At 36.5% G+C, this 13,755-nt stretch overlaps 2 protein-coding genes and 1 long non-coding RNA gene across 3 annotated transcripts; 1 reads left to right on the top strand and 2 right to left on the bottom strand.

Annotated features, from left to right (window-relative positions):
• Nucleotides 1-1,135: 1,135 nt before the first annotated feature.
• Nucleotides 1,136-2,159, bottom strand: LOC108858565 (putative isocitrate dehydrogenase [NAD] subunit-like 4). The gene is given in 2 exon segments (XM_018632479.1): nt 1,136-1,852; nt 1,854-2,159. Coding segments are annotated over 2 exon segments (1,023 nt in total).
• Nucleotides 2,160-2,959: 800 nt separating this feature from the next.
• Nucleotides 2,960-3,997, top strand: LOC108854548 (glycine cleavage system H protein 3, mitochondrial). The gene is made up of 4 exons (XM_018628179.2): nt 2,960-3,151; nt 3,271-3,359; nt 3,450-3,620; nt 3,716-3,997. Exons 1-4 carry the CDS (start codon nt 3,040-3,042, stop codon nt 3,842-3,844), a joined length of 501 nt encoding a protein of 166 aa, XP_018483681.1. The 5' UTR covers nt 2,960-3,039; the 3' UTR covers nt 3,845-3,997.
• A 27-nt stretch (nt 3,998-4,024) lies between these two features.
• On the bottom strand, nt 4,025-5,163 carry LOC108854643 (uncharacterized). Its single transcript, XR_001949937.2, has 2 exons — nt 4,939-5,163; nt 4,025-4,423 (listed from the first exon to the last, which is right to left on the bottom strand). It is a non-coding gene; the product is annotated as an uncharacterized LOC108854643 (long non-coding RNA).
• Between the last annotated feature and the right edge of the window lie 8,592 nt (nt 5,164-13,755).

The raw sequence follows: 13,755 nt of genomic DNA, 5'->3' as shown, positions 1-13,755 counted from the left end.
TATTTGCACCCGCCTCGTTCAGATTTGCGGGTAATTCATAGAACCCGCAGATAATATAAATTTTAATAAAATAATTATTTTAGTTATTTTAATTAATTTTTGTAATAAAATAAATAAATTATATATTTATATTAAAATTATATAAATTTCTACTATTTTAAATAGCTTTTACAAAAATTTTTTATTTTATTTTTTTGCAGGTTAGCAGATACGCGTAGTTCAAATTCGATCAATCCGCACTCATCCTACTTAAAATCGACTTGACCCGCACCCGCTCCGCGCAGATTTGCGGGTAATCCACAGGACCCGGATAATATAAATTTAAATAAAATAATTATGAATTATTTTTAATAAAATAAATAAATTATATATTTATATTTAAATTATATATTTTCTAATATTTTATATATCTTTTACAAAATATATTTTTTTATTTTTTTTTTGCGGATTAGCAGATACCCACAGTTCAAATTCGGCCGATCCACATCCACCCCGTTTATAGTCTACTTGACCCGCACCCTCATCTCCATGTTGAATTTTTCGAATTGATCAACTTGTACCTGCTCCGCAGCGGGTCAAACTGGGCGAGACCCACGGGTAAAAGCTTAAATTTTGAGTTCTAACCGAAACCACCTCTTGACAGTTGACATCAACAACAGTTCATGTGTGTTCCAAAATCTCTTTCAATTCATGGAAAAATGATTCTGACAAACACAAGACTGTGAGAGAGAGTGAGAGTGAGAGAGAGACGACAACGCACCAGCCATCGGTTACTTAACCAAATTCATTGAGGCCCTAGCAGGATCTGCCGGTCATAGAGCAACCATAAGGGCATTAAATGCTAATCTACACAAATCCAAGAAAAATGGGTCGACACCGTGATATTTTGGGGGTATCAGGGTATTGAGCCAGTTTCCCATATACTCTGAGGAAGAGACCCTTTTGGAAAACTCGTCAAAACAATTTGTTTTGGGCGATTGTGCAGTTCCGAGCGCACAAACAGCTCTTGCGGACCATGACACCTATTTACCAAACAGTCCTGAGCGCGAGCCACAACTACTGCCTTGTGCTTCTTGAACCAATGTTACAGCATCAAAAACATTGGTTCATGTTTGTTCAAAAAACAATTGTGAAATCAATCCAAATTTGCAATTACAGCATCAACAACCTCCTGTGTAGTAACATTACTGCAGTTTCTAAATATTTGACCTTGAGAGACAGCACGCTTCAGGGCAGTTTCAAGGCGGTCAGCGAATAAAGGAAGCTGCAAATGTCTCAGCATCATAACAGAAGAGAAAAGTAAGGTTATAGGATTTTCATCATTTCCTACTGATCCAACTTGCTCATATACAGCATATTCAACACCAAAACTTCCTCCATGCATAATAATGTTACCATTGCCTCTTCCAGATATACCAGCAGCAACGTTTACAATTATATCCCCGTAGAGGTTTGGAGTAATAATGACGTCGAATCGCTCTGGTGTCTCTACAAGTCGCAAACTGCAGTTATCAACAGATATTTCGTCGTAAGTGATGCTTGGATACAGCTTAGCAACTTCTTGACAAGATTCCAAAAAGAAAGTATCAGCTAGTTTCATGAAGTTTTCGTCTTTTTCTCTTGTTGTTGTTGCTGTGACTTTCTTCCTCTTATTGAATTGAGCAAATTCGAAAGCATACTTTGCTATACGGTCTGACCAGAACTTTGTCATCGTCACCTGAAAGGTCTGGATTACACCGGGAACAACTTCATGCTCACGCCCTGCATATTGACTTCTTGTGTTTTCTCTTATCACCACGATGTCAACATTCTCGTTACCCTTCTGACCGTAGCAGTTGACCATAGATACAAAAGAGGTTGAGCTCCTTCCTTGCAGGACTACACAAGGAAGTCTTGAGTCTGTCACTCAAGCACACTTTGTTCTTCCGTATTGAGTCCACCACTTCCCACGGAAAATAATTCATATTTCCCTTTATGTCGTATGTCTCAAAGTAGACCGGAGCGTGCATTGCATCCATCACCTGCGCCACCGCGTTAGTCACATTACTATGGATAACCGTCACGGGTCTAGGTTTGTGACTTCTGCATCGTTTCTGAATTCGAGACGTGCCAGTGATTCTATTGAGACTCTTCAAGAGAGATATTGATCGGTAGGACATTTTGTTCCTACAACTGCAATATTGGGTAAGACAAAGGTGATCCATGACATGATCTTTGAAAAGTGAAAAGCAATAACTAGTTTACAAAACATCATGGAACACATGTCACAGAGTTGACTAATGCAAGAGTAATTAACATCATGGAAAACATGTCCAACCCTCATTCCAATCAGATTAATTTATGAACAAAAATATTCTGCTCTATAATACATATGTAGAGAAACCAAATATAGTGGAAAGCACTAGCATTTAACCCGAGTTCGAATTGAGAACATGTAAATCCAATGGAATGGATCTCCCTAGTTACCAAAAGACGATGTATCAAAATTCAAAACAAGAGAGTCTACAAAAAAAAAAAAATTCAAAACAAGAGAAACAAATAGTAAGTGCACTAAAGAGACTTATACTTTACCTGATACAAGAAATGAAAATCTGAGTCTAGGTTTATTTTCTTTTCCTTCTGCTACAAGTAATTGAGCAAAAAAAAAAGTAATTGAGCAAAAAATAGCTAGAATCCAGTTTTTATATGTTTCAACTTACAATCCAAACATATATAATGTCACGTATTTACTAAAAACGCCAACAAGTTCCAATATTGATACAATAAACCCAATTATTTGGTCTTTTTAAAACATTTCCCCTCCAAAAGGAGTATAATTGAAACCTTCCGTACTGTAGGGAAGGTTTGGGTCACATTTTTCTTGACGATGACATTAAGATGAGGCATTCGTTTTCTGCCATACATCTAAAAGATGCGTGAAGATAGAAAGCACAAAAGTTAAATAAAATCCACTAAGACCTCTCTTTACCATTTTCCCACTTCCCTTTGAGAAAGAAAACAGAACCAAGAAAAAAAAAGAGAGAAAGAAAACAGAAAAATATGGCACTGAGAATGTGGGCATCCTCAACAGCAAACGCTCTCAAGCTCTCTTCTTCTGCATCCAAATCTCATCTCCTTCCAGCTTTCTCCATCTCCAGATGCTTCTCCTCAGGTAAAAATAAACAACAACAACAACATCATCATTGTACACAACTTGTGTGTGGCATTGCTCTTGTTTTAGGACTCTTTTATCATATAATTAAGTCTTGGTTGGTGTTTTGGGTTTCAAAGTATTGGAAGGACTTAAGTATGCAAATTCACATGAGTGGGTGAAACATGAAGGCTCAGTGGCTACTATTGGCATCAGTGACCATGCCCAGGTAACAAAAACCAGAGCTCATCAGAACTAGTTTAGATCAGATTAGTTTCTTAAAGATGGAGATTATATAAAAATGTTTGGTGATGTGCAGGATCATTTAGGAGAAGTTGTGTTTGTGGAGCTGCCTGAAGAAAAAACTTCAGTGACCAAAGAGAAAAACTTTGGAGCAGTGGAGAGTGTTAAGGCAACGAGTGAGATTATATCTCCAATCTCTGGTGAAGTCATCGAGGTTAACACAAAGCTCGCTGATTCACCTGGCTTGGTAAGTTTTTCCTTTCATCTGAGCAGTTAACTAAGTGTGTGGTGTGTTGTGGTGGTGCGTATCAAAACTTATATGTTGGTTTTTCATTTGAGTAGATTAACTCGAGCCCTTACGAAGATGGTTGGATGATAAAGGTGAAACCAAGCAACCCCGCAGAGTTGGAATCCTTGATGGGTCCAACGGAATACACCAAGTTCTGCGAAGAGGAAGACGCTGCTCACTAGGGTTTCTTTGTCTTTGCCAGTATGTCCTAAGCAAAACAAGAGAACCCATGCTACAGTTTCAATCTTTTCGCTACTTGTCAATGTTTCCTATCTTTTTTTATCAGATTTGTATTTCTATACTGTTTTGGTTAAAGATCATTCGATGAGTCTCAAGAGAGCTTTAACTAAAAGTAACACACAGAGAGAAACTTTCGTCAATTTTCAATCATATAGTTGAAGAGTGTCTTAACTTTCAAACAAAACCAATGTCGAATGCATGAAAGGAAAAGACTTTGGATCTGTACAATTAGTCCTATCAGACAGCTACAACTGGTGAGGGTGAGGGTGAGGGTGACTCGTCGTAGGAGATGGAAATCAGCTCTGATCTGAGCTTTTCAGCATCTTCAGAGTTTCTTTTAGTGACGACTCCGTTTGTTGTAGTGGCGGCGATAGGTTTCACATCTGAGGACGTTAGAGACTCTTCAACCTCCTCCGGTGAAGTGTAGGAGATGGCAATGAGAGACTCACGTGCTTCGTCTTGAGAGATATCGTAACTCGGTTGTTCCATTCAAACAATCAATGCCTTTTACTACGCTTCTTCTGCATATGTTTAGCAGAGGAACAAAACCCATCTTTTACATACTTTGTATATGTAATAATATAAACACAATTTTACATTACACCGACAATATAAAACCCAAAAGCTAACTAGAAAGTCTTGAGATAGAACATATGTCAAAATGTTAAAGCTTTACATTTCATATAACGAATCAAATAGCTAAACCTAGAAACAAAGTCCTAGAACTCCGTTGACCGAGTCAAAATAAACCCCCAAATATATAAGTCAACGCAAAAAAAAAAAATTCGCAAATTTTTTTTCCATGCGATGTTATCGGAGGAAATCAGTAAATCGAAACATCTAAAATAAAAGAATTATCCAAAATCTATCTTTTCCACCGTACAAATATCTCCTTGTTCCCGCAGAAAAAAAAGTATAAAACAAAAATCCGATGCAAACTGTACACAAGTGCAAAAGGAAGAAAAACAGAAAAGGAGATCGATGAAACTGAGGAAGGACGAAAGGGACGGAGAAGCGGAGGAAGAGAGAAACGTACCTCTTTGTTTCGTACTACGGCAAATTCTAAACGTAGACAAAAAAATAACTAGATAACTGGTTTTTATTGGCCATTTTCTATATTCCACGTTTTTTTGACCAAATTATATTCTTTGCCAGCTAATTCACACGTCGATAAACTTATATTCAATTACCAAGTGAGAGTTTTTTATTCTAGATTTTAGCATTCAATATTTTCGTCGGTAGACCGGATAACTGAGTTCGATTTTAGCATACTATTCTTTTGACATGCCATATTTTCTCATTTACTGCCCCATTTATTACCATCACCGATTGACTTCTTTTTTTTTTTTATCACAATTCATAATAAACTAGGTATTTTCTGCATCTAAAAGATATTAAATTTAAATTAATTATTAACAGATAAACTTAAATTATATTTAAAATAAAATTTTATTAATATTATAGATTTATTTTTTTCTTATCAGTAATTTAATATCGAGATGGTCTATTGTCTACAGAACGATGATGGTGGCACATAAGATCATCCTGAATATCACTACTTAACCGTAGATGACATTATATCATTGGAGGGAGACGTTCCCTTATCTCATGATGCTCTGAACAACTATAATATTAATAATGAAGGTAAGCGTTAGTTGTGAATCGTAAAGATATACTATTAGGTGATATAATAATGGTTGAAAGGTGATTAATTCAAAAATTAGACGCCTAAAAATAACTATTGATGTTTACGGTAGTTTGTAATAATAATGTCGATGAAACCGAATTTATGTTGTAGAAAACGTAGTTTTCATTATAAGGGAAATTTTTACTATAAACCGGCTCACAACTATATAATGATAATGTCATTCGTTTGATATATTTTTGTGGTGTGGGAGTGCTGGATTTTACTATCTTGTTAGTGTTCTATAGAGAACCGATGACTATTGAAGAGCTCCAAAACATTTTGCCAAACTTTGAAGCAGAGGCAATGATTCATCAAGCAGCCACTTTGGGAGTGGAACCTCTTAACTTGACGGAAGACATGACAGAGGATGAAGGGTACTAGGATTGCGTTATCGAAGGATGTGGCACGTATGAGGTTTACATTGAACTATCACAACCCCACACAAGGAGTTAAAAGGACTGCCACTTACTCCAAATAGTAGGGTATGTGTCCTACAACCTCCTACTATGATTGTTATGGATAATGATGTTGATGTTTCGTACAATGGGTCCTCCGAGAATATCAACGATACCGTAAACATCACTATATTCCTTCCACCGGTTGCAATAGGACCTGATTCTACGGTGGAGGCTAACAATGGCCAAACTGTCTTCACAGGTGGTATTTAGTTACTATAAATGAAAAACTTATGTGTATATAAAGAGTTTCGTAAGCTAAATAATGGTGGTTTCATTATCTTACAGGTGAACTATCCTCTGAAGTTGAAATATAAAACAGCCTAGAAAATCTAGACACTACTGTTGGTTGGACTCCAAATGCAACTATAGCCAATGATGAACCATTTCTTGATCTCACCCTTAGAGTCGGAATTGGAAATAACAGGGCTGAAGATGAGCCTCTCATAGACCCGAGAGACTCTTCTTCTGAAGTTGAAGATGGTAGTGGTGGGTTTGGTCCCCTCTTGTAGAATCTATATCATAGCGTATGACTAAGTTGCCTACTTTTGATGTGAAATATATGGACGGGGTAGATATATTTTATGGGTTGTCATAAACCGAAACGATGCATGATATAATATGGTTCCAGGGCCTTGTAATGTGATATATTAACGTGAAATATGTTGATGCACTTTGTTACATAGCATGATACTAATGTACATATCGACAAAATAAATTGTAGGAAACCAAACAAACAAAACTAATGCATTATATGAAGGAATGGTGTTTAAAAATAGAGCTGATTTCAAACAACAAATGGCTTTATACACCTTGCAAAATAAATTTCGGTCCAAAAACGCTAGATCCACCCGACGAAATGGTTCTGATATGCATAAGTACATCATGCAAATGGAAGATTTACGTAATCAAAATAAAGAATATTGAAAAATACCAAATTCGAAGAGTTAACTTAGAACATTCATGTTCAGTTGACGAAAGAGCATGTATAACTCATATATATAATTGATATGAACATGTCATTGAAATAAAAAGCTGCGAAGAGTATAGGAAAAGTTAATGTAGTTGCACACGTAACGGTGATTATACTATGACATAATTGGCAATGTCTCTTAATGAAAGGTAGTAACATTCTATAATGTAGATATTAACTATATAATACTAGGAAGGTGCGTAAAGATAATTTAAATTGATATTTTCACATACATGATATGTAACCTTATTAAGTAACGATATAGAAAAGAAGTTGCACAATATCCAGCAATCGAAATGAATAATTAGTAAATAAAATATATTATCTCGTAGGGGAAAATCCACTACAGTAGAGATGAATATATGGTCGGTTTGAGAAACACAGTGGTAGTAAATTACGAGTTGCTTATAAATAAATCTAATTTTGGCACTTTTAAAACGCAGGGTATGAAGAACAAGCGACACATTCGGTCATTGGGAAAATGATTAAGTCAAGGTTTGCTGGAAATGGATGTGGTCCACGCCCAAATGAGATCTTTCAAGTTATGCTAGGTGATCACAATGTTAGGATTTCATATTGGAAAGCATGGCGATTAAGAGAAGCCGCGCTAGAATATGCAAAAGGATCATGTGTTACGTCATATAAATTATTTCCAAAATACTTACATAGACTCATTGTGGCCAATCCTGGTACGTTGGACGAAATGTATACGGTTTACAATGCTAGAATTGGCCATCGGTTCAAATACATGTTCCTTGCCCTTGGTGCATGTATAAGTGGATTCAAGCATATGTGTAATGTCATTGTTATTTATGGTGCACATTTGCGAGTTAAATATGCTAGATGCTTATTGAGAGCTTCAGCACAAAATAAAATTACCAAGTATTCCCAATCGTAGTTGGAATAGTTGATGGTGAAAATGACAACACATGGGAGTGGTTCTTTAAAATGTTGTTGGACTTCATCCCCAACAACAATGATGTTGTTTTTGTTTAAGACATACACCCATCTATATACAATGGGATATATAAGGTATGATATATAAAAAAATTATCATGTAATATATGTTAAGCATTTATAAGGGAAAAAAATATAACTGGAATTTAAATGTACGCGTAGGTCTATCCAACAGCTAAACATTGTGAAAGCGTTCTACACCACAAACGCAACATCATGACTTATTTTAAAAACAAGAACCTTGGATACTTGTTAGGCAAGGTAGCTAGCACATTCCAACTCGGTGAATTTTACACCGCGTTCAAGGAAATCAACAACATTAATGTTGCTTGTGCATAATACCTAATTGGAATAGGGTTCGAGCATTGGGCACATGCGCATTTCTCTAAAATCGGTACAACATAATGCCAAGCAATGTTGCAGAGACTTGGAACTCCGTTCTGAGGGAAGCACGAAAATATACGATAATGGCTTTGGTGGAGTATATGAGAGCAAAACTGATGAATTGGTTTGCTGAAAGACGTAATGTCACATAAGTTGGCAATGGAAGGCTGACGCCACCTGGTAAGGAGATTGTAGATGGAAATTTTGAACACAACGGTGGGATGTTTGTAAGGCGAATTAACGATGTTGAGTTCGAGGTGAAAGACAAGCATGGTCTTCATACCACGGTAACCTAGCCCGAAAATCTTGCAGCTATTATTCATTCCAGAAGCTACACATACCTTGCCCCCATGCAATCGCTTCAGCAATCAAGGAAAAAGTGAGTCGAATCCCTTGTATCTGAGTTTTACAGTGTGGAGACCTTGACATTTGCATATGCAGATGATAAAGTATCCACAAGCACCAAAGTTAAAACAAGTGGAGATACTGCTGACGGTGTAGGAGATGCATTGGAAATATTCCCTCTATCAAGCAGACGCCCTCCGGGTAGAGCTCGGAAGAGCATGATATTAGCAACTAGAGAAATACGGGTAATCATATGCCGTTAATACATTTAATATATTTCTGAATAACCTTTAACATCAAATTTAATGTTACAAGAAGAAAACTCTAAGAAAATGACATGTTTGTGGCTGGTGTAAGGCGAACGGACAAAACAAAGCAACTTGTAAAGTTGGTATATAAATGAAAGTGGGAAGATGGCGGTGTTGGCGCTTCTCGGATGATGAAAGTGTTTGATAAGCAAGGTGGACTGTCAATGACATAATAAAATAAACATGTGAATGTAAAATAGTTTATCCATGTTTGGACTGAAGTAGGGTTGTACTAATTCCCGAGATTGTGAGATAAATAAGATGCTAATTTCGTTATAGTTAACATGATAATATAGAAACTCCGTCTTATTATTGCACATGTTTATCATAGTTTGCATGAAAAACTGGTATATTTCAAAGAAGAAAATTGCTCAATTATAGAGAACATGAAGGGAAACTAATAAGTAAAACTGGAACAATAAATATATCGAAATCGACCAATAAAAGACCGTAACTTAGGGATACCATTTCCGGATATTCAAGATCAACAAAAAATATGTATACATAAAATGGTAATACGAGAACTAATATTCTCATATAATAGGATAAACAATCCCTAAAGAAAAACCAACATTTGTATACTCAAACCATTAACCTATCCCTTAAACCCGAAACCCAAAAACATATACCCTAAAGCAACCCAATTATTATAACCCACAATGAAGAACAATAAAATGTAAACTATTGACTAATGAATTATATAACTACTGCAATTCATGTAATCTTTTTACCATTAATGAAGCTGCAAACAATTGTACGAAAGCAAATGAATCGAAAATACACTTTAACCTTAAATCAAAATTATCATAATATACTTCTTGGGCTTACATTTACAAGGCTGTTGCTTGGCTTTATATATATTAAACTTCAAGCAAGAAGGAATGTATTTTACCAATAACAAAAAATTATATTTATGATTTACTAACTAGACGAAACGTTCTAAAATTACAAATGATATTTCTTATGGGGTCCTGTTTGTTGATATTTGTCGTATATTTATATATTGCAACACAGCATCTACCATAAGAATAGCAAGATACATGCAACATATGATAATTGATTATTTTTTATTTGATAAAGACCAACATAATCTAAATTACAAACATTTATTTCCATCCAATTGAAAACTCCCCAAAGATAGAGAATGTAAAAAATAGGACATATTGGAATTATTTGTAGTTTAAAATGATTATATATTACATATATTTTCGTGTCCATCGACTATATATTTTCTTCAATTTAATCACGTGGTTGAAAACGATTATATATTAGGCATGCAAACGAAATTAGTTTTTTTTTTACAAACCAGACAGCATACACTTAAAAAACAGAAACATAACAACATATTAAACACAAAAGAGAAACAAATAAAGAGTAACATATGCTTCAATTATTCAGAGAACATTACACCAAACACATAAACACTTAAGGTATAAAGACCAACCACACTGTTTTATTCTTTGGTACTTTTGCGACGAACATGACGACCCATTCTTTCACTCTTCCAGTATAGTTAGAGAGGAGGCTGAATCTAGTTAAATTGAAAATACCTGATCAATAACTCAGGTGCCTCTATTTATAAATTCCATATAAAAGTAGACTTACTAACCTTCTTTGGGTACTTGAGTTGTCGAAACACTTGAGGACGCACCATTCGGTCTTGCCTATTCCTTAGCCATCTGAATTTCAAAATGGGCCCGGTATATCCTGGCTCTTTTTTGCTCGTTAACTATCTCCTCAAGGACCGTCTTACTTGCAACAAGTTTTTGGTCCCCAAGTCCTACCACCCAATTTGATTTTTACAACCATTATACGAGTAAATAGGGTTGATATATAAATAAGAAAAAATTAATTCTAAACTGTGAATACAAATGTTGCCCTACCAATGGAGAAAGTTGTTTGGGTGAGGAACTGCTAATAAGCAACATCTTCTGCACCTGAGGTAACACATAGCTTCAGTTCAGAAAACCAAGAACGCAGGCGCATCATTTCTTCAACTGACGCCGTTGTCGTCAGTGTAGTCGGTGGTGTTCGTGTTCCCATAGGTTCAAACATCCACTCTGAGGGGTGGTACGCCATCGACAAGGGTGTATCAGGATTCAATCGATAACAATCACGGATAATAGTCTCCAAATCTTCCAACGTCTATGTCGGCTTCACTAATACCATATATCTGAGGTCACTTGGCTTCCTGTGGAAAGTCCAATTACCATCGTCGTTACGCCGCCATTCCCCATGAAATAAACAAATACGTAGTGATGTTAACATTTGAAAAATTAACGATGATGCTTTATTAAGTACTAAATTATAATAAAAATTGAAATATAATCGGGGTATCTTTCTATGCTATTGTCGCCGATTGGTTATTTTCCTTATGTGGTTTGCCAAATCATTATTGAGTTGTTTGGATGTTTATAGACGACGATAGAACGAAAGTAGAAGATAAGATCCACATGTAGCAATATATGCAATTATTTAACATTATAGCTGGCTACTCTAGTATAGGTGATGCTAGGAGTTTCAAGGCTCCTAAAACAAATGTTGTAATATGAGTGAAATGTCGAACCAATTCCAAGGGATTCAAAGCACCAAGAATGCAAGTACTTCCTTAATCTAAGTGCAATCGATGATTTGATGATTTCTAGAACCTAGAATGCAATAACTAAACAATAAAAACAGTAAATCAATGAACTTTCTTTTATGAGAAAGGAGAACTCATGGGTATAGGAATTTAGACATTGGGTGATCAAGCTTCGAACTAAGGATGGCAACAATCAATCAAACTAATCAACCTTAAGCTTAGACACAATCCTAAACAAACTCTATGTCTAGATGAATGCTCATTTGCTAACACATTTCAGACATCAAATGTCTTTGGCTGAATAATATAAAAGCAATCATTAACAACAAGTCTATTGGCTATCTTAACACCCTTAACAACAAATGTCTTTGGTAAAGTGTGTTAAGAGCTTAGGAGAGTTGACTCAGACATATAATCGAACACCTTGTGGGTGGGAGATCTCTAAAGATCAACTTTTGAGAGGCCAACTAAATAGATGCATTATGAACACTCTCCTAGGCAAGGAATAAGGTTTGATTTATACTAAAACATCCTAGAACTAACTTAATCACCCTAAATCTTCCTAACCCATGAATTCAATGGTGGATTACTCACTAAGGTTCATGATCATTCTTAAACCCATATTGAATTTCAGATTGATCATAAACAGAGATGAAAATAACATAAATCAATAAGAAATAAAATAAGAACAAGAGAATCAATGATCCAAAAAGATGAAATCTCCCAATAGAATGATGTTTACCAAGTGACAGAAGATAGATTAGCCTCTGGTGGCTTACACAATACTTAAACTTAGGTTTTAGAACATAAAAACGTGCATACAAATGACTAAAATGCCCCTGAGAAATGTTTAAGTTCGAGATGAAACGGGCTCGGAGCGACCAGGAGGGGTCGCTCCGCACGGCCGCTGCAGATGAGACGAGCGAGCTGGTCTCCTCGCTGGCTCGGGACCGCTCCAGTTGATGATTCACAACGACCAGGATGGGCCGCTGGGACGGGTCGCTCCGGAGAAGACGAGCGAGCGGCACGGGCCGCTGAGGTGAAGCCGCTCCAGGCTGGTGAAGTCGCAGCGGGTGGTGGGAGTGCTGGGGTGAGGCCGCTCCAGGTGATGAGGTCGCAGCGACCGACGGGACCCGCTGGGGTGAGGCCGCTGTGGCTTTGGTCGACTCTAAATCAGTCCTTTTGCCTATTTTGAGTCCCCAATGCATCCCAAATGCTCCATATGGTACTCCAACACCTGATAAAGACTTTTGTATGCAAAATGCAACCTAAACATGCCTAAATCCTATTCTAGATGATCAAAATGCATGCGAATATGAAGATAAAACAATGGAAATATGCAAGACATCAACTCCCCCAAACTTGTCCTTTACTTGTCCTCAAGTGAACTTTCTAGGACTCATAGGGGAAGAGGTTTGAAAGTGGGAGCTCATACCCAAGAGAAACACACAAGCACTCGCTTCAACATAAGAATTCAGCACAAGCACACTCTCCTTTATTATCCTCTAGCTTCTCTAGGCCTATCTTAACTCAACATTATTCATTCACACATTCAGTTCAGCCAACTCTCACATTCATTAAGCAATACAACAAGTGGCTCTATGCAAATGGTCAATTGGTCCAAGTCATTTGGGTAAGGGGAGGCTTTTTTGTTCTAGTGATCAAGGGGTTCAAAACTCATTATCTTCAAGGTGGTTCACTCTCAAAACAAGTAGCCTTAACATTGCACATAATATATCTAAGAAAGGGATCAACTAATGCATACAATGCTCAATCTTCATTGTTCTACCCTTTTTCAAATATACAAGTGACACAATTATTCCCAAAGTTACACCCCACTCACATCTCTCACCCAAAAATTCCAAGAACATAACCACAAACTCTTCAATCAAGGGAAATATCTAAACTCTTAAAACATAACCTCTTAGCTCATTCACACTTTGCTAGCCCCCTTTCTTTATTCTCTTTTTTTTTTTTTTTGTTTTTTTTTTTTTTTTTTTGGGGGGCCAAGACCTTCACAATTTGAGTTAGAGGTTTTATACAATTCCCAAAGAGACAATTAAGCACAAGAGTTCAATCATTTTCTTTCAACCTTCAATTTCCCAAGTCAAACTTCACAACACTCACCCCCCACCTATAGCTAGACAATAGTGTATCCAATCT

Source organism: Raphanus sativus, chromosome 1, assembly GCF_000801105.2.
Source record: "Raphanus sativus cultivar WK10039 chromosome 1, ASM80110v3, whole genome shotgun sequence".
NCBI classification, from domain to species: domain Eukaryota; kingdom Viridiplantae; phylum Streptophyta; class Magnoliopsida; order Brassicales; family Brassicaceae; genus Raphanus; species Raphanus sativus.
The sequence above is the reverse complement of the archived record's forward strand: the minus strand, read 5'-3'. Positions and strand labels throughout refer to the sequence as shown.